The sequence below is a fragment of the Acomys minous genome (assembly GCF_964271855.1).
Source record: "Acomys minous genome assembly, chromosome: 8".
Taxonomy (NCBI): Eukaryota; Metazoa; Chordata; class Mammalia; order Rodentia; family Muridae; genus Acomys; species Acomys minous.
Genome location: NC_140489.1, coordinates 74,460,959 through 74,480,242, shown reverse-complemented (window position 1 = coordinate 74,480,242; position 19,284 = coordinate 74,460,959). Strand labels below are relative to the sequence as shown.

The following is a 19,284-nucleotide window of genomic DNA, read 5'->3' as shown; positions in this document are numbered from 1 at the left end:
GGGGATAAGGAGTGACCAGAGAGAACACCAATTAGGGAAAAGTAAGAACTTTGGGGAGTGTCATGGACTCCAATGGATGAATGCCAATGCGCTGCTCTGCCCCCTGGCCTCTTCTGGATCTTATGTGGGGAACTGGGAAAACCGATGAGATGTTTTCACCTTTTGTTTTTTATGTGTTTGTTTGTTGAGAAAGAGAGAAAGAACATGAAGGTGGGTGGATAAGGATGTGGGGAGAATCTGGGAGGAAGTAAAGAAGGAGAAACCATAATCAAAATAAACTCTATGAATAAAATGTTTTCATAAAAGAGAAAGGAGAGAGAGAGAGAGAGAGAGAGAGAGAGAGAGAGAGAGAGAGAGAGAGAGAGAGAGAGAGAGAAAGAGAGAGAGAAAGATGCTAGGCTGAGCCAGTGAGGAGTCTATGTGCCTTGAGCCTGCTTCCTCTGGCCAGTTAGAGAAGTAACCAGGGTTAATTTTCTAATCAAGTGCTCACATGCTATCAGACTAGCTGATAATCTGCTATTGCCTCACCTTTGCTGCCTCAGAAGAGATCTTTTCTGTTTCATACTTAGAATAATTAGGTATAGAAACTAGTCAGGAAATAAAAAATTTCCTAGTGATAAACATTTTCAGAGGAACTTGGTGAGAGATACATGCCTTTAAACCCATCACTCAGGAGGCAAAAGTCAGGAGACATTGAATTCTAGGCATCCTGGTTTACACGGGGAGTACTAGGCCATCCCAGCCTACACTGTGAGCTCTAGATCACGCTAGTCTCCACTGGTCATATACAGTGAGTTCTAGGCTAGCTGCATCTGCACTGTGAGTGCTAGACCAGATAGATCTGCACTGTGAGTTGTATGCCATCTGGGTTTGTACAGTGAATTCTAGGCCATCTAAGAGCTTCAGAGAAAAACTCTTGTCTCATGAAAGCTTCATTTGCTTTCAAGTTTCCCATTTCCTTACATACTTTGCGTGTGCAACAGGAGACCTTTCAGACTTTGAGCTCATGGCAATCAGAGTACAGCCTTGTTCTTAGGCCCTGGCTTAGTCTCCTCCCTGCAGGAAAAGTCCCAACTTTCTTAAACCAGTTGTGTGAATAATCACCCCCCAAAACATACCTGCCTATTAGTTAGAATCGTCTTAATCCTCCAATAATGATATTCCATCATCCATTCCTGAACAAAATGATTGGAAAACAGGAATTTTCTTCTTATGAAGATATAACTCCTGTTAAGGAATCAGTAAGGAAAGTGCTTTTAGATGAAAATAAAAATGGAAAAGGCAGCAATAAGAACAACAAAACAAACAAAAGTAGAGAGAGAGAGAAGGTTGATTTTCCCTAAGTGGTAGGGCAGAAAAACAATGATGCTGAACATTGCATAAATGATGTAGGTGATATATGTGTGTGTGTATGTATGTATATATGTATGTATGTATATATATATATATATATATATATATATATATATATATATATATATATATGCGTCATTCTTAGCCCAGGGGAGGGTGAGGACAGGAGGATGAGAAAGTCAAGGTCATCTTCACCTACTTAGAAAATGTGAGATCAGCATGGCTATATGAGCTATACATACATATAAAAAAAAATCCGGCACAATTAAATGCTTCTAAAAGTTGTTTAAACAACAGCAGTATTCCATTTATAAAGAGATATTTCAAATAAGAATGTTAAAATAGAAATAAAACATGTTTTAGTGCCTCAGTGTATATGACCTTTGAGAACAGCCTTACATCTTCCCAGATGTAGGCTTGCTGTTTTCTGGGAGTCTCACGAACAAAACCATAAACTTTGTTCACAGTAAAAGTGCTTAACTCCCTTGTGCAAGCCTGTGACCTACAGTTTTACCTTATCAGCCTGTGATTGTATCCAATGCAGCCTGGGAATCATGACAGGATCTCATTTACTCTTATAAAGAACCCACAACTCTTTGAACTATGCAACTTCAGAAACTACCAAAAATCATATGCAAACATAGATGCAAACACACCAACACACACACAGTACTTTTATTAATTTATTTACTTTATATCTCTGTGGCAGCTTCCCCTCACCCCTCTACTGCCAGTCCTACCCTCTCCCCTCTCCTGCGCCATTCCTCTTTCCTCTCTCCTCAGAGAAGGGGAGGCCTTCCAAGGGTATCAACTCACCTTTCACACATGCTAGGCAGGCACTTTGCCGTTTAAGCTGCATCCCCAGTGCTGTGATGAAATCCTTTACTCTCAGACTTCATAATGAAGGGGTTTCTTTTCCACACTCCTCAAATTTTTGCTTCCTATTTTGTGTCAGTACAGCTCTTGCCTATCATCCTCAAGGCTCTGGATTCTATCCTCAGACCCTGAAAGCAAATATAGACATAAATAAAAGAGAATACGAACATAAAACAAGAGACTAATGAAACGAAGAGGACTTGGCGTAAAATAGGGACAATTATCAAAATGTTGAGAGGTAAGATGTTAAGCAAATGCATAAATAATACAAAATGACATAATCTTCGATAGATAGCATGGCCATAGATCGCACACAGCTCCCCCTGCCCTGGGATTACAAGTATGTTCCACCATATTTGGTGTTGTTTAATGTACGCTCTAGTAATTAAAGTCAGGCCCTCTTGGGTACATAGCAAACACTTTACCAATTGAGCTGTCCCCCAAGCCCTGCACACCGTGGATGAATGCTAAATAGAGAACTCAGTTTAAACTCCACCACATAATATTTCATTTTCTCTACAGAAATCTTTGTCCTATGATATCAAATCACTAAATGATACTATAGCTTGAAGTTCTACACTTCTTTTACCTGCACAGCTCTAAAAATTGTCTGCGATGATAGTGCATACCTGGAATCCCAGCACTCAGAAGAAGAACAGAAACACTACAGTTCAAGGCCATCCCAGGCTACATAGCAAATATGAGAATATCCAGAGCACTTTGAGATCCTCTTTTCAATAAACCAAACCAAAGAAGCAACCATGTACTTATTAGCTGCTTTAACAATTTTTAAGTGTCTCTATTTGGATGTTGTTCTAAAGGGATAGAATTATAAACTGAATCTTATGAAATCTCTGGCATGGAACTTTATGTCTACTAGCAGAAGTTATTTATTGCATCTATAATGTGTTGTAGTTCAAACATTGAAATGAAAAAGGTAAGTGAAGACTTCCATGGGACATACCTTTTGGGCTAGTGTCTAATTATAATGAGTATATACCATGTGAGTCTTTTTGGGTCTGGGTTAATTCACTCAGGATGATGATTTCTAGTTCCACCCACTTACTCATAAATTTCAGTATTTCCTTTTTTTATAGCTGAGTAGTACCTCATAAGTGTGAATGTACCACAGTTTCTTTATCCATTCTTTGACTGAGGGACATTAAGGTTGTTTCCAGATTCTAGCTACTATGAATAAGGTCTCTATGAACATGGTTGAGCATATGACCTTGTGGGACTCTAGGTGAGGGAAATATGGGAGAATGGAGAAATAGAAGGATTCAGAGGGTCATAGAAACCCACAAGAAAAACATCATGATGGGCGGATCTCAACCCAGGGAGGTCTGCTCAACCTACTGCACCAACCAAGGACAATACATGCAGTAAATATTGAACCCCTTTTAAGATCTAACCAATGAACAGGACATTCTCCACAGTTGCAGGAGAGCAGGGACAGACTCTGACATGAACTCCATATTTGACCACTTCCCCCTGGTGGGGAGGCCTGGTGGCACTTAGAATCAGAAAAAGGATAAGCAGACTACTAGGGTGAGACTTGATAGGCTGTGACCTTATGGTGGGGAAAAAGGTCACCTTCTGTCACAAACCTAAGTGGGGGAAAGGGTGAAAGAGGGAGGGAGGGAGGCAGGAATAGGAAGATAAAAGTGAAGAAATAGCAATTGAGATATAATCTGAATAAATTAATAAAAAAGAAAAAAAAGGTTCTTTTGTCATTTTGTGTTACTGAGAAAATCAGAGTCCCCTCTTTGGGTTCTTAGGCATGTTAATAAAAAAAATAGAATAGATTGAAAAGAAAGCTCCTGGACAATTTTATTAGTGTTTAAAAGAAAAACCCTAGGGCAGCCAAGCTATACATCTTGACAGCTGCCTGAAGGGAAGAAATGGAGATGAGCGAGATGCAGAGTGACAACCATGCTTCTTAGAAGTAACTATTTGATGAATAGGCAGTCACAGGATAGGAATGGGGACATTAGAGAAAGAGTGAAAAAGTTCTAAGTACTAGAAAAGGTATACTAAGATTTTGGCAACAACCCAAAGAACAAGAAAGAAGAAGAGAGAGAGAAACTGAGAGAGAGAAAGCTAGCCACCATTCTGGAGGCAGACAGACGTAACAAAGTGGCCAATAGCCAGGATTGTCATTTTTAAACAAAATTTCCAATGTTCTATTTTACCAATGAAGACTTGGAAGCTAGATGCTGGAGTGAAAGCCTCCTAGCTCAGAGAGACACAGAAAGCACCCAGCTGACCCTTCTACTCACCTAATGTCCTAGAGAGAGAGAGCCTTTCTCCATTTCTCCATTATCTTTAAATACCCCTCAACTCATTGTCCCTTCCTCCTATGTATTTTTTTATGTTCACTCCCTCTGAACTGGTTGCTTGTTCTGCCTCTTGACCTATGATTGGCTTTATTTAGCTCTTGTTTAAAGAAAGCTCTTGGGTCAAAGGTGTGTGCTAGGGCCTAGCCACACCACAACAAAAAATAGGTTTTTCCAGTTGACAACCTCTGGATTCACAATAGGACCAAATATCCTGCAACAAGGAATTCTGTCAAAAGAAGTATATTATCTCATTAAAGGGATACTTTTTCTTCCCATCTCTTAAGATGAATCAACCTCCCTGGGTAGTCCTTTTGTCAGGAGACTGCTCTGCACAACAGTATTAACTCTTAAGAGAACAATGTCATGCTTTTACCACAGATAGATTCTAGTCATTTAACCAGAGGTCATAGCTGCCTTTTAAAGGTCCTTCAGTGACACTAAAAATGTATAAATTGACCACTAGTGGTTCCAGCCTCCTTAGGATATCCTGTCATCAAGTAGGTTGGCTTGTTTGACAACATGTTACTGAAAGGATGGTATCACTTCTAAGATAAGGTTGAGAAAGGCTTCATTGAGCTCTCTGGACTTACCCAGGGGACCAAGTGATGAGCAACCTTACAGAGAAACTCACATTTAAAAAACTGAGTTAACATGACCAACCATCAGCAAGGAGCTGAGCAGGGTGATAAAATTCCTAGTTCCAGATGATGGCAACCTAATATTCTCAACAACTTAGTTCAGCTTAAGAGAAACAGGATTTGGAGAAATAAGAAACACACCCCACCACTCCTTGAACATGGGAAGGAGGTCTCCAGTGACTAACATAGGTTGGTATATGACAGAATGTCTGTTAGGAATGGTAGGGTGCAAAATTCTCCCAATTTGGTTATGAAAGGGTTAATTAGCTTTTTATTTACTATTATGAACCAGGTGACATCCATCCATTCTCCTAAGCAGAGAAGGACATCAATGAGTTGAAACCCATGGGCAACTTTTAGAAGCAGAAATAATAATAATGATGATGATGATGATGATGATGATGATGATGATGATAGTAATGGTAGAGTTACTGACAATAGATTGGTCATTTTCCTTATGAGAATAAGAGAGACTAATGCTGCAATTGTGATCTGGTTATCTTTTCCTTGTAAGATTACATCTTAGACATAATCAAGTTGGGCTTTGGTCAAGAGATGTGGAGCTTCAGTATAAGTGACTCTTGTCTGTTGTATTTTCCTTAACACAGATACATTACTGAGATCCTAGAAGCTCTTCTGAGGTGTTTTTCTGTTTTATTCCTCAGTTCTTACATTAGGATCTCAAATTTGGTAAAATGTGCAATAGTAGTGTAGACTGAAGAAGGTACTTTAGGATTCTTGAGTCAAAGTAATTTGGTAATAATGAATGTAGATTGATTTAAGTTTTTAAGCTTCACACTAACTTATAACTCAAGGATAGATAATTAATATATGCATTTCAAGTACATATAATTTGAGAATCAATATAGAGTATTTTGAGCAGGGACCCAATACTGAAAGCTTAAATAAGAATAAACAGGATATTGCTAAAAGATAAGAGTAGATATTGCACTGGTGGTGCTAACACGAAACCAGTGAGTGAATGATATGTCTTCCTTTTGTAAGATTGAATCATCTAATAAATATCCCACAGTATGTCAGGAAAGAACCATATAACAAGCTACTTATAGATGTTAAATAAATGTTGTGGCCCTTTTATCCATGTTAACTGATAACACTTACTACTTTAAGAATTATACGGGGTTTGGTGGTGTATGACTATAATTTCAGCACTCAGGAAGTAGAGGCAGAAGGATCACAGGTTCAAGCCCAGCTTCTACTTCATAACGAGTTCAAGGTCAGGTCTGGCTATATCATGAAACCCTTTTTCAAAAAGAAAATTAATGAAAGAAAAAGACAGACATATAGAGAGAGACAGGGTGGAGGGTGGAAGGGAGGGAGAGGAAGATAGATCTCAATAGATCTCAATAGGAATGGCTTGACAACGTGTACATGCTGAAAACACAGTAGCTATTTTTTAACTTGAAATGCAAATACCTGAAGCAGTGTGATTCCTTCCTGAAGGCCGTTCTGATAATATTGCCTTCCTTTATTAATGCAAATTGTAGCAGAAGTGTAAATCTTCCCTCAGAAGAATAAGATTCGAGTCACAAACAGCATTTTTCTCGGTAGATGATGTTACTCCCAAATATGTATGATAAACTAATGAGCACTGCTATTATTTGACACCATTGCAGCAAGGAATAATTGTGATTTGTAATCTAAAAGTGAGCCAGGAATAAAGGCCCAAGTTTTATTTAGAGTGTGTCACATAGATACAAGGAAGATTTGTAGCTCTCTTTGATGTGCTCACATGAAATGCCTGTAGTCAAACGGCTATTTTTAAGCTTGAGAAGAAACTCAGGACAAAAGGAACATTTTAAATATAAAAGGGAATTCAGGAAGATCACAAAGAAGTAAAATCACTATTACAAAGTTCAAAGCCACATTGTTCTTCAAATATCAAGAAGCTGACTTAAATATCATTGGTGACCCTTTATTCAGGGGAGACTTTCGAGGGTTTAAGGAAGTGATGGACACAAGGCCACTCTTTGCCCCCTTTTGGAAACTGCCTAGTTCTGGACCACTATTATGTTTTACTTTCTTGCAACCAAGTCTCCTGTTGTGTCAGACTTTTGAACTCAGAAAGGAGATCTTAACTGCAAGATAATGGGTAGGCTGTGGCAGGCATCAAGTCAGCTGACCACCAAAGACAGGGAGAGGACTCGGAAGTGTCAATCCTCCTGCCTGTGTTTGAGACCAAGAATTTGCCCCTGTACAAATGGGAACCAGAATTTTGTATTAACTGTGAGAAGAAGTCAGGCTGCTTCTTGTGTCAAGGATAGTCCTGCAAGCTCTCCTTAAGGCTCTATGGACAGATCACAAGCCTTGCCTAGAGAACAGATCTGTATGTGGTCTTAGAAAATCTTTTAAATGGCCATGGATGGCAACTTGTATGGAACTCTTGCTGAGCAATTCAGTTTCCTCCTTCAGAAATTTTGGAAAATAATATTTATATGACATATGCAAATGTGGAAACTGACACTGGGAAAGAAGTAATCTGGCCAGTGTTGGAGCCAGATTTACCTACAGTCAATGACTGTTGAATGCTGTCTTTCCACTACTCTGGCATAGTATGTGTGTGTGTGTTCCGCTCCGCTCCCTGGCCCTCAACTGATGTGCTCAGCTAAGTCATTTATTAAGAATATAAAAATCACAGGACTGCTTTTATGGCATTTCAAGAACATCTATTATAAGCCTTTTATTTAATAAATAAGAAATCAAAAGAGGCACTAGTGTAGTTGGTATTTTAATCCATATATTTCAGACATATTCTTGTTATACACATCAATATCACATCCACAGAAATCACTGAGAATGTATGTTTCTGTTCAAAAAGAAAAGATAAACCTGTACATTTGAGAACTAGATTGGGCTCTGTGTCACTTTTAAATCATCATTTCATAATTATTAGAGCAAAATTTTATTTCTCAGCTTTATTGAAGCAAGATTAAAAAAATAAAAAAGATGCATCATATAATATACATAATGAATTTTGCTTTCAATATTACAGTTGAAATCTGGGACTTCAATATATACTAGCCAAATGCCTCCCACTAAGGGATATTCCCAGCCACCTTCTCCTCCTCTTCCTCCTCCTCCTCCTTTATCCTCCTCCTCCTTCTTCCTCTTCCTCCTCTTCCTCTTCTTCTCCCTCTCCTCCTCATCCTCCTTCATTTTCTTCTTCTTCTCCTCCTTCTCTTCCTCCTCCCTCTTCTTATTATCTTTTTATTTATTATTATTATTTTGGTTTTTATAGTGGCAAGGTTTTTCTGTTTATCCATGATTATCATGGAATTGCTTTGTACACCATGGTGGGCCTCAGAGATCTGCTTGCCTCTGCTTCCCAAGTGCTCAGATTAAAGATGTGTGCCAACATGCCTGACTCACCTTTTCATTTTGAATCAGTGTTAGTAAGCTGCTCAGAGTAACCTTGAAATTGTAATCTTGCTGCCTCAGCTAACAAGTAGATGGGATTATGGGTCTGCTCTATTAGACTGTATTCACAGTTTGAATATATAAGTATATTGTGAAACAACTGTCACAATCAAACTAATATAGTTATGAACTCATATGGCTATCATACAGATGTGCATGTGTGCATGTGTGTATCTGTTCCTGTTGGGAACATTTGAAATTTACTGAAAAACTCAAGAACAATATTGATCTTCCTGGCACTGTGATCTGGACTTGTAGCATGACAGGTCTGGAACTCCTGGCTTCAAGAGGTCTTCCCACCAAAGGCTGCTGAAGAGCTGGGATGACAGGCACGCACCATCATGCCCAACAGAACACACTTTCATCTTATCCCATTTTCTGTGCTGCTATGTGGTCTCTCTTAGTTCTCTAAGGGACAGTTTTGATTTTACATTTGCTTAGCTTGTGCACTTTCAGAACAGCATCACTCACGCAAGACTGGTATATGTGCTGGTTAATTTTTTTGTCAACTTGACTCAAGCTAAGTTCAGTTGCAGGATGGAACCTCAGTTCACAAAATGCCTCCATCTGATTTGCCTGTAGGCAAGTCTGTAGGGCATTTTCTTGATCGATGATTGATGTGGGTATGGGAGGGCCCAGCCCACTGTCAAGAGTGCTACCCTTGGGCAGATGATCCTGGGTTGTATAAGAAAGCTAGCAGAACCAGGGAAAGGAAGCCAGTAAGCTGTATTCCTCCATGCCTTCTGCCTCACTTCTTATGTTCACATTCCTGCACTGAGTTCCTGCCCTGACTTCTTTCATGACAGACAATGATCTGAGATAAGAACGTGTAAGCCAAACGAATCCATTCCTTTTCAAGTTGCTTTAAAAAAAAGTTGTTTTCAGACCTCCTTATCCAGAGGACGAGGTCAAATACGGGACACCAGAGTTCGTGTGAAAGTCAGTCTCCACTCTCCACTCAACTGTGAAGAAATGTCCTATCCATTGGCTAGATCTGGGTAGGGGTTCGAAGTTTACTGCCCGTATTGTCCTTGGCTGGTACCATAGTTTGAGCAGGACCCTGAGCCCAGATCCGCCCTTCATAATGTTCTCCCCTGGATGGGAAGGCCTGGTGTCACTCAGAGGAAGGATACCAGGCTACCAAGAGGAGACTTGATACAGGGGGAAGAGGTCTCCCTCATTCATAGTCATGGGGAGGGGAGTAGGGGGAAAATGGGAGGGAGGGAGGAATGGGAGTATACAAGGGATGGGATAACAATTGAGATGTAATATGAATAAATTAATAAAATATATTAAAATTTGTTTGTTTGACAACATATTTATCTTTTTTGGGTCTTTTGTCTGCATGCATGTATGTCTACCACTTGCATGCTTTGTGCCCTCAGGCATTGGGTTCTTTGGAAATGGAGTTACAGTTATGTCCTGCCACGTGGGTTTGAGGAATAGTCAAACTCCTAGCCCTCGGCAAGAGTAGCAATGAGCCATTATTCCAGTTCCTACCTCTGGTCATGGGCTTTATCACAAGAAGAAAGAGCAAACTAGTGGAGGCCAGTGTCTGAACCATTTATATTTTGAAGGAAGCCATTCAGAAATATGCCATCTATATATCAACTCACTCAGCTGACAATGTGCACAAAACTGTCTACATGTCTGTCACTAAGAACGTTAGAGTTCAGAGGAGTTTATCAGTGGGCATATAGTGACAAACGTTAACATGGAACACAGAGCGCAGGGAAATACCCCTTAGAAAGCCGATAGTGCAGATCACGCTAATGCTTCTATGGTTTTCAGAACTGGACCTAGAAAAAGAGTCTGTGAATATGTGTACTGTACATAGGTACATCTGTCTTTACTCACGCTATCTTCTTTATAAAAACAAAATATACAGTACTGTAGGTTGTGTTTTCTAGTTTGGTTGTTTGGTTGGTTTTTCTACTTTTTAAAAAAGAAGTTAGTCAGGAAGACAGGAGCAAACCTAGACATGCACACACAGAGAAAAAAAATCATGGTAGAAGTCTGGGAGGCAGTGACAACAAGGCAGACAGTCACTGAGAAAGTGCACAAGGGCAGCACTGAGAGCCCAGGTCCCTTTACAAGGGATCTTACTTCCTTTCAACACCACTCCCTAGTGGTGATTTCCTCCCCAAAACAAGTTCTTTTCTGTTGGAAAACAACAGAACTCGCCATCTGTAAGTTCTACCCAGGATTATTAGATTCTTCAAATACTGCAGTTGTACATGTATGTGTTGTTGGGCTTAATCTGAATTTTAAATATTGTCTGAATTCCATGTGAAAGCAAATGTGTAGGTCAAACAAAACATGTCTGACTAACACACTTTGCACACTTTGAAGAAATTAGCCAGGGTTCAGATCCCTTCACACTAGCCCAAACACACAGGACCCAAGACTATGGACAGTGTTAGGTACCTGAAATTTTTAAGGACTTCCTTTTGTAATCTTATTTGAGAAGCAGGAAAAATCATACAAGAGAAAAAACAGGTACATAATCACATTTGAATTCCAGAGCTTACACTTCACTAAAGTGATTGCTTTATTTGTAGGGTTCTATTATATCTTGAGTTTTGTGGGCTTTTTCTTTTTCCTAATCTTTTGTGAGGTTTTTTTTTAAGTCAGGATTATTGGCTCCAACTTGAGGGTTTAACAGCTAGTTCATATTTTAAGGGCCAGGAGATAATGAAAACTTACCTTTAAAACATTACATAAAGTAGCAGCATAACCTGCAGCATCTGTGGTTTCCTTCAGCTCTATCACCCATGTTTCTGGGCATTAGAAACTACTTTCTGCCATCCTGCCTAACAGACTGTCACTAGATGACAGTGGCAGTGGCTCTGGTAGAGAAGAGGATGTCCTCTACACTGTTTTTCCTTGATACTCTTAATCTTTGCCCCAGATTCCTGCTCCCATTATCAAGGACATCCTCCTGAGGTTATCAGTCATCTTTCAAAACGGCGAGGAAGACTGCACGCTTCGTTCATGTTATCTTCCCTTTGTTTATCATTCTGTGTAGTGGTGTATCTTCTCCTGACCTACTGAGGTAGTCCCACGTAAATCTAGGTCAACAACAATCAGATTGTGGTAAAAAGAAATTACAGAAGTTGCTAGTTAAGTTAATAATACAAACTTGAGAACTTTTTTTTTTTAATTTTTAATCATAGTAGTAGTGTGTGTGTGTGTCTTCCTGTCTTATCAGCTGGAACTTGCTCCATAGACTAGGCTAGCCTCAAACTTGCAACCATTCTCCTGTCTCCCCCTCCTGAGTGCTGAGATTAAGGCATGAGCAACTTGCCTGCTCTATTAACCGCTAAAAAAAAAAAGTAGGACCACAATAATTTATATTTTTTTGCAGACTACTTTTAGAAGTTCAGTTACTTAATATGTATGTTCAATGTCATAAGTCAACTGCAGAAAAACGTGAATGTATATTATTTTACTTCATAAAACAGCAGCAAAGGAACTATAAAGCTTTAAATAGCTTTGTATGCAAGATTAAAACTTTCCAAACTTAAAAAAAAAAAGAGGACTTGGGGGAGGGGTGTGTGTTCCCTCAAGACTCAAGAACTCTAATTTCAAAACCCAGATGGGATTTCAAAATACATGTAAACAAATGTCAAAGCCTCTCGGCCTCTGTGCTGCCATTCTATGTCTGAAATCTTGCCAGAATGAAATTTTCCATTCAAGAAGGACTAAAATGTACTAAACCGATTTAAAAAGACAGTCTCAAAAAAGGGTGGAAACTTTGTGCAACTTCTGAGTCCTTCTTCTTGTGCGCACAGCTGTCTCTGCATTTCACATCTGTATCACACAATTGAAAATTAAAATCTCAGCCCTTTCCTTACCTTTTGCTCCTGAGTCGATTGTTCTTTTCCTCAGGATCAAGCATAGACCATAACTAGGTGTCAATCTGGAAGCTAGTATTTCACTAAGGGGCGAGGAGCAGAGAAGACAAGAGTGTAAGTGTCTCACTCACTATGAAGGTCGAAAGAGAAAGTGGCAGAGAGAAGGGGCTTCAAACGCTTGCTTGCAAAACTCACTTACTTAACGTATCAGGCTGTTACAGAGGAGCTGTAGAGAGAATGGCCGCTTAGTCACATAGGAACTTCTCTTTCTATTATCGTGAGAGTCCTATAGTTAACAGGTAGGGGCCCTTCTAAGGAGAGGGAATATGGAGCTTCTGCAGTAAGATGGGCTGTCCTAAGAAAGGAAGGACTTGTGTAGGGCTGCTGGACTTCCGAAAGCTGCCTGCCAACCAGTTAAAAACTTGCACTAAAAGGAAACGACACCGAGAAGACTCAAAGGTACAAATGGAAACTGCAGTACATTGGAGGAGACCGCTGGATACTTTTTACAGTGATGCAGCTTGCTGAAGAGCAAGAAAAAGTTACTAGTCTTTTTTAAAGAAGCTTCCTCCCCACTCTCAGTTCCCTCTTCTTTAGCAGGCTTTTCTCTTAAGCGGGGCACCCTGAAATTATACCGCCTGAGCGGTCCTTTAACCTAAGCTTACTTCCTATCGCTGTCTTCTACTGTCCTTAGACCAAATGGTACTTCCTCGTCCACTGTCTTTGGTATCAAGAGTGCATAGGAGAGGTAGAAAAAGAAAAAAAAAAACCACACAACACAACAAACAAAAAAACTTTTGTGCTTGGGGAACTTGGGCCTTTGTTGTGTCTGCGTCTTTTCCCTTGTCCCGCTACGCCCCCAACCACGTGACCCAGAGAGCTTGGGATTTTGTGAATGGAGCAGAAAGGTGGATGGCGGGGGAGGGGATATCACGGGCAACGCCCCCTGCTCTAAAGCAGCCAATCCGCTGGCGGAGCGCTGCAGGGTCAGCAGTAAACAACAATGGACTGGAAATCTACGGTTTCTCATTGGCTTAGGGGACAGGCTCGCGGGGCCTTTCGAGAAGCTCCGCCCTCTCCCGGTTGCTCTGGATACCTGTCTGGCCCTAGCCTCAGAGGAGGGCTTTGGATACTGTTGCCGGCTTTCCTGGTTTTGCAGAGCGGCAGGGTATCCCCGCTATTGTCCCCTGTTCTGGCTGCACCCTCACAAAGCACTCCAAAGCTTCCCGACTCCAGCCTTGTGGCACCCGGACCGCACTCCTTGCCCAGGCTTTGATGCTGTTCTCACTCAAAGGGGACACGCGCGGTTCACTGATTTGTCTCGCAACAAGCATTGTGTGTCCCCTCGAAGACTACACTTTCTCCATGGTGAAGCGCAGAGTGTTTTTGTCATAGACCACGCTCTTCATCGGCGGGTTTTGGAGTGCCAGAAGCGCACGCTCCCATTTTTATGTCTCCACCATGTTCCATTTAAGGAAAGAAACTTTCAAATACGATCGAGAAGCGCAGCACGCTGTTCAAGGGGTGAAACAGCTGTTGGAAAAGTCCTTTAGTCACCAGCCGTGGTCTCTGCCAGGGTCTCAAGTGACTTTCAGAGCCGTGAAGTCCCTGGCCCCCTTCTCCCTGGCCTCCTATCCTGGTTGGGACTGCGGCTGCGAATGGGACTTCTGATCTAAGCGCCCTGGGCAGGCAGTTTAAGAAAGGTTCTCTCTTCCAAATGTCCCATCATTGTCCTTGTAACCCGAGCCCTCCCGGCTCTTCCCCCTCAATCCACAGAGGAGGAAGTGAAATTCTCAAGTACAGTAAGTGACACCCTCCGCCTCTCTGTATACATAACAAAAGCCCCGGAAACGGAGGGTTGGGTGGGTGGGGGGCATCTGAGGGACCAAGTCTTCCCCCACCCCTCTGTGGTCCTCAAGAGCTTTCTTTTCCCTCAACACTTGCCGGGGTGAATCTGATTTTTATACTTTCTTCGCCTACACTGCTCTGTATGCCACCGGATCCTCTCTTCCAGCGCCACCTCTCTCACGAAGCAGCTTCTCCCGCTTGCTTTCCACATAGTATTTTCAAGTCCCACGGACGAAAGGAGATCGTTTTAGTTGAGGATTTTTTGTTGTTGTTGTTGTTGGTGGTGGTGGTGTTAAATCCAATAAGCACTATAAGTTAGTGTTGTAAAATGAAAAAAATAGATTGGGCCGAAAGCTGCTGCGGAGCTAGGCTGGAGCTCGCGGTGGGTGGACTCGGGGTCAGATGTAGAGAAAAGGGATTGGGGACACTCGTTTTGTGGTTGTGTATCTGAACCTCCAGACAGTGTTTTAAGGACATCTGACTAATAATGGACCAAACAACGCTAGGCAGGAGAACTGGTTGACTCCAAAAACTAGGTTTCAGTATCCACACCGCCCCCTCCCCCGGCCGGCTTAACAAAAACAGCGAGTAAGGAAGGAAGTAGGTTTTCTTGTTGCCTTTTCCTGGGTGCCGACCCTGCGATTTCCCGTAGAGTGGTCGCGTTGGCAGAGGGGCGCAGCAGAACCCAGGGAAGGGGCTGAAAGCCGCCTGATTGACAGCCCGAAATCTGATCTTGTGAAAGAGACGTGGAGCCAATGGGAGGCAGCGATCCATCAGTTTGGATTGGAGGCCCCTGGAGGAGAAGTAGAGGAAAAACCACCGAATTCAGCTCTGTCAGAGGCGCTTTCAGCTTCCAAGGGGAAGTGCTGGGCAATAATTAATGTTTTTATTAAATTTGGAGGGAATTTTTTGCAGCCGTTCGCCTAGCGTGGCCTTCAGGTGGGTCTTTCCAACAACTTTTTATGTCTCTCCAGATAATTGCATGGTCGTGGGTTGCAAAAACTATTCTTATGAAAGAGGTGTCTCCGTCTCTTTAGTCCCGTTAGGTGAAAAGCAAGTCTCGTTGATCGCCATTGCTAGTTTTGCACACGTTTGCGAATCAGAGCTGCCTGGGATACACTGACCGAGCAGGGAACATCCAGGGTGTAAATAAATACATTTCCTCTTTTTAGGATTTTTGATAGGACCGAAAATATGTAAATTGTGAACTCTCTTGGCTCTCTTTGGATCCAGGTGAAGAAGGCGGTGAAAGGGAGGGTTATTTTTGTGAATGGGACTATCAAGGATAATTAGCTATGCAAATGCCAGAGCTTCATTCATGATTTTTTTTAAAGCCTAAAAGCCATCTTGTTCCCCTCTAGGTTGATAGAAGTCCAGATCCCGAGGAAATCTCCAGCTAAATGCTCAAAATATAAAACACTGAGCTAATATTTGCGAAGAGGAGCAGAATGGATGGATTTTATGACCAGCAAGTGCCTTACGTGGTCACCAACGTGAGTGATCAGTTCGAAAGTTGCTGTTTATAAACTTGACTCGGACGGGGTGGGGAGGGCGAAGAGATGAGAAGGGAGGGGGCAGGGGGTTGGGACTGCAGACACTTTATCTGCTTTGTTGCCACTGTAGGGCGACTCTGCTTCTAGACGCCCCAACTACAAAATGAGCTTACCTTTGAGTGATTCGGATAAGGCATAGTTTTGTTTTAAGACCCCTTCTCGTCAATGTGCCCACGATGAGTCGACGAGAAGACCGAGGGCAGCAGCAGTTGCACTCAAAGTTTGTGGCTGGGTTTGTCTGCCACATTGGAAAGAACGAAGTTGAGACAAATGCTGGCACTTTTTGTTTACATGGGGTGTCTTGGGGGTTTGCTTCCCCCCTCATCTTCTCACTTTTACCAGTTTTCCCGTCCTTTGGCTGCTCTTTCTGAGGGTGGGGGTGCTGCCTGAGAGACGATGGAACTCACCTTTTTAATCTTGAGTTGATTCAGTAAAAAGATATTAAGTGTTTTAGCTTAATGTTTTGATGCTGAGATTACTTGTAACTATGATGAGGGTAAACAGGAGTGTTGGGATATGCTTTGGGAAGCAACTCTCCCTTGCTGTTGAGCTCCCAGCCTCAGCTTTCACTGTCAAAGTCAGACAATACATATTGGAGTTCTCCTATGAACCCTTGGGGTTTTTTTTTTTTTTTCTACTCAAAGAATCCAGTAGGCTTATGTTATGTATGCATGATTTTTAAAAAATGTGTGACATCTGAGATTTATATTATTTTTTTAAAGAATTTTATCTTTCCCTTTGTAGAGTCAGCGTGGGAGAAATTGTAACGAGAAACCAACAAATGTCAGGAAAAGAAAATTCATTAACAGAGATCTGGCTCATGACTCAGAAGGTGAGGTCTGGTTCTGAGTTGAACCCCTCTCTTTACCTATACTCTCTACCTTCCAAAGAAGGGTCACAACCCAATCGCATCTAAAAGCTAATAGACATTGAAACATGGACTTTACATGCGACCATTCACATAGTGAGTTTGGAGACTATTTTCTGGTCTTGTCACAAAACTAATGAAAGAAGGAAATAAACACCTACCAGTGACCTTCTTATTTTAAACATTAGTTTGTGTTTATTCTTGTCCATATGGCATCTAACCAATTCCCTATACTACAATAACAAGTTCAGACTGTAACACACTGGGACAAAGTAAACAGCTATGCATGCTGCTTATGTTTTTATTTCAACTTAATTACAAGTTAAACAATATAAATAAAGCCATATACTTTTGTTGAAATTTTATGAGTGAGTTTGATAACTGCATTGGGAAGTCATGACATCTTCTTAGCACGCCTTAGCATGGTCACTATATCAAACTAAAGGCTTAATGAATGCTTATATGATGTGGTGAATTAAGCTGTAGGTTCTTCCTATAAACTTTTGGTGGGAGGGCAATATATTATGAATTATTTCAGCCCCGTGGGAACATTCATAATGGACTGAAAAACCTACACTTAATTACCAAAGTTCACTTTGAATTTAAATTAAGTGGACTGAATTCTGAAACTTCATTGCATTTTCATTCGTATTAGATATCTTCCTTTCTCCTCCCCAAATGCCAGAATACAATTTGGAATTGATAATCAACAGAAGCCAGGTCACTGTCTGCCTTTGATTTTTATAAATCTGCTAATGTAGAAAAAAAATATTTTTAAAAATGCTTATATTAGAAGTTGCCTCTGTTACTGTTGAGCTATTTGGACAGAAAATGTAACTTGGAAGCTAACTCAATTTCTGTTGGCATTTTATTTATAAAATTGTAAATGTTCTGTCTTTCTAATCTGTACCCTGCTACTAGTTTAGTAAGAGATAAATGTGCTTAGGAAAGGTTTCTGTACATGGATCATCTTTACTTCAGCGTCTTGGTGAATTTCAATGTGTGTGTGTGTGTGTGTGTGTGTGTGTGTGTGTGTGTGTGTGTGTGTGTTTTGTTTTGGTTTTGGGTTTTTTTTTTGTCTTGTTATTTCTGTGCTTACTTCTTAATTGTTTATTGAAAAAGATAAAAAGATAAAAGAGGATAAGTGATATTATTTAGTTGCCTAAAGAAATCTTTTAAAGTGTCACTTGAACTGATGTCACAAATAAGCAGGGTTATTGAAATACTTGAGATATGATTTCTATGTTCAGTTGATGCTCCCTAAATTAAAAATCATATTGAATGCTAGCATCATGGCCAACATTTTCATTTACTGAAGATTGCAGACTGTTGAGTCTTATGTTTGTGTCTTTGACTTGCTTTTCAGAACTCTTTCAAGATCTGAGTCAGTTACAAGAAACATGGCTTGCTGAAGGTAAGGGGGAAAATGGCTTTAAAGGGGAAAAGCAACTCTGGAAGTGGGTGGAGGGAGTCCCGAACTTGCTGTCTTACACGTTCAACCCAATTAATTGAGCTCTGAAAGAGCCACCTCATGTGTCATGCATACATTAGAACCTCTGATGAGTTTGTCTTCGGGGACTCTGGGGCTGCTCTACCCTGTGTCATCACAAATTACCAGGAGAAATTGCTTCCAGCTCACAAGCACATCTGCTTTTGGCAAGAACTAATGCACCAAGACTTCAGGTTCTAAGCCTCTGTTCAGATTTTAATTGCAATTGATCAGGTTTATATTATTGTACCTCGAGAGACCTCAAGCCAGAACTGGCTGGCTTGCTGTTTCCCTCAGAGCAGAGCATATGATTGTTTGGTGCTCTGGTGAAGGACTTTTCTGATGGCAGAAATTAGTTTCTCTGGGCTCATCAGGACGGGATGCTTCAAGATTTAAGTGCAGGTGTCTTCTTTCCTCCTTGCTCACAACACAGAACTTTAGGTGTGTATGCCACAGCTAAGAAATCTGTTGGTTTACGATAAATCTTTTAGGGGGATTTGAAGATTTAAAAAATATTTTATGTGTTATAAATGTAATGTTTGTTGAAGTTTGATTTTTTTTATGACTTGTCACTTTTATTAGGATTTGATATGGAGACATTTAATGGCATTTTGTTTTCTTTTTTTAAATTTCATGCGGCAACCTATTATATCTTTTATTGTGTGCAACTTTGTTTATAGGAACAATGAAATGTGGCTTCAGTAAAGCTTGACATATGTTCAGATATAGAAAGCTTTTGTTGGTGTCTACAATTTTAAATTTTTCTCTTGGAATTGTGAAATGTTATGAGTGAGTGAGTGAGTGTGTGTGTGTGTGTGTGTGTGTGTGTGTGTAGGGAGAATAAGAAAGTTGCTGATATTTAAACATTTAATGTTTTGTTATTTCCGTACTTGCTTTCTGTGGGGACCTAATTCTGGCACTAGATTTTCAAAATGGTTCAAAGGAAAGGGAGGGTCTCCTAGTGGAACCCAGGGCTTTGGTACTTGCTCTGAGATAGACGAAAGAGTTTTTAGCCAGGGTTTTGT

At 40.8% G+C, this 19,284-nt stretch overlaps 1 protein-coding gene across 5 annotated transcripts in view; it reads left to right on the top strand.

Moving 5' to 3' along the window:
- Positions 1–14,184: 14,184 nt before the first annotated feature.
- Positions 14,185–19,284, top strand: part of ETV1 (ETS variant transcription factor 1) — an 85,663-nt gene continuing 80,563 nt past the window's right edge. Inside the window, exons 1-4 of one of the 5 annotated variants that reach the window (XM_084793769.1) lie at positions 14,185–14,303; positions 15,711–15,842; positions 16,647–16,734; positions 18,137–18,184. In XM_084793769.1, coding sequence (XP_084649895.1) covers positions 15,798–15,842; positions 16,647–16,734; positions 18,137–18,184 — 181 coding nt within the window. In that variant the 5' untranslated portion in view covers positions 14,185–14,303; positions 15,711–15,797. Of the gene's footprint in view, positions 14,304–14,834; positions 15,289–15,457; positions 15,583–15,710; positions 15,843–16,002; positions 16,163–16,646; positions 16,735–18,136; positions 18,185–18,393; positions 18,701–19,284 lie in introns of those variants that run through there. The other 4 variants (XM_084793768.1, XM_084793770.1, XM_084793767.1 and 1 more) reach the window with 4 other exon arrangements.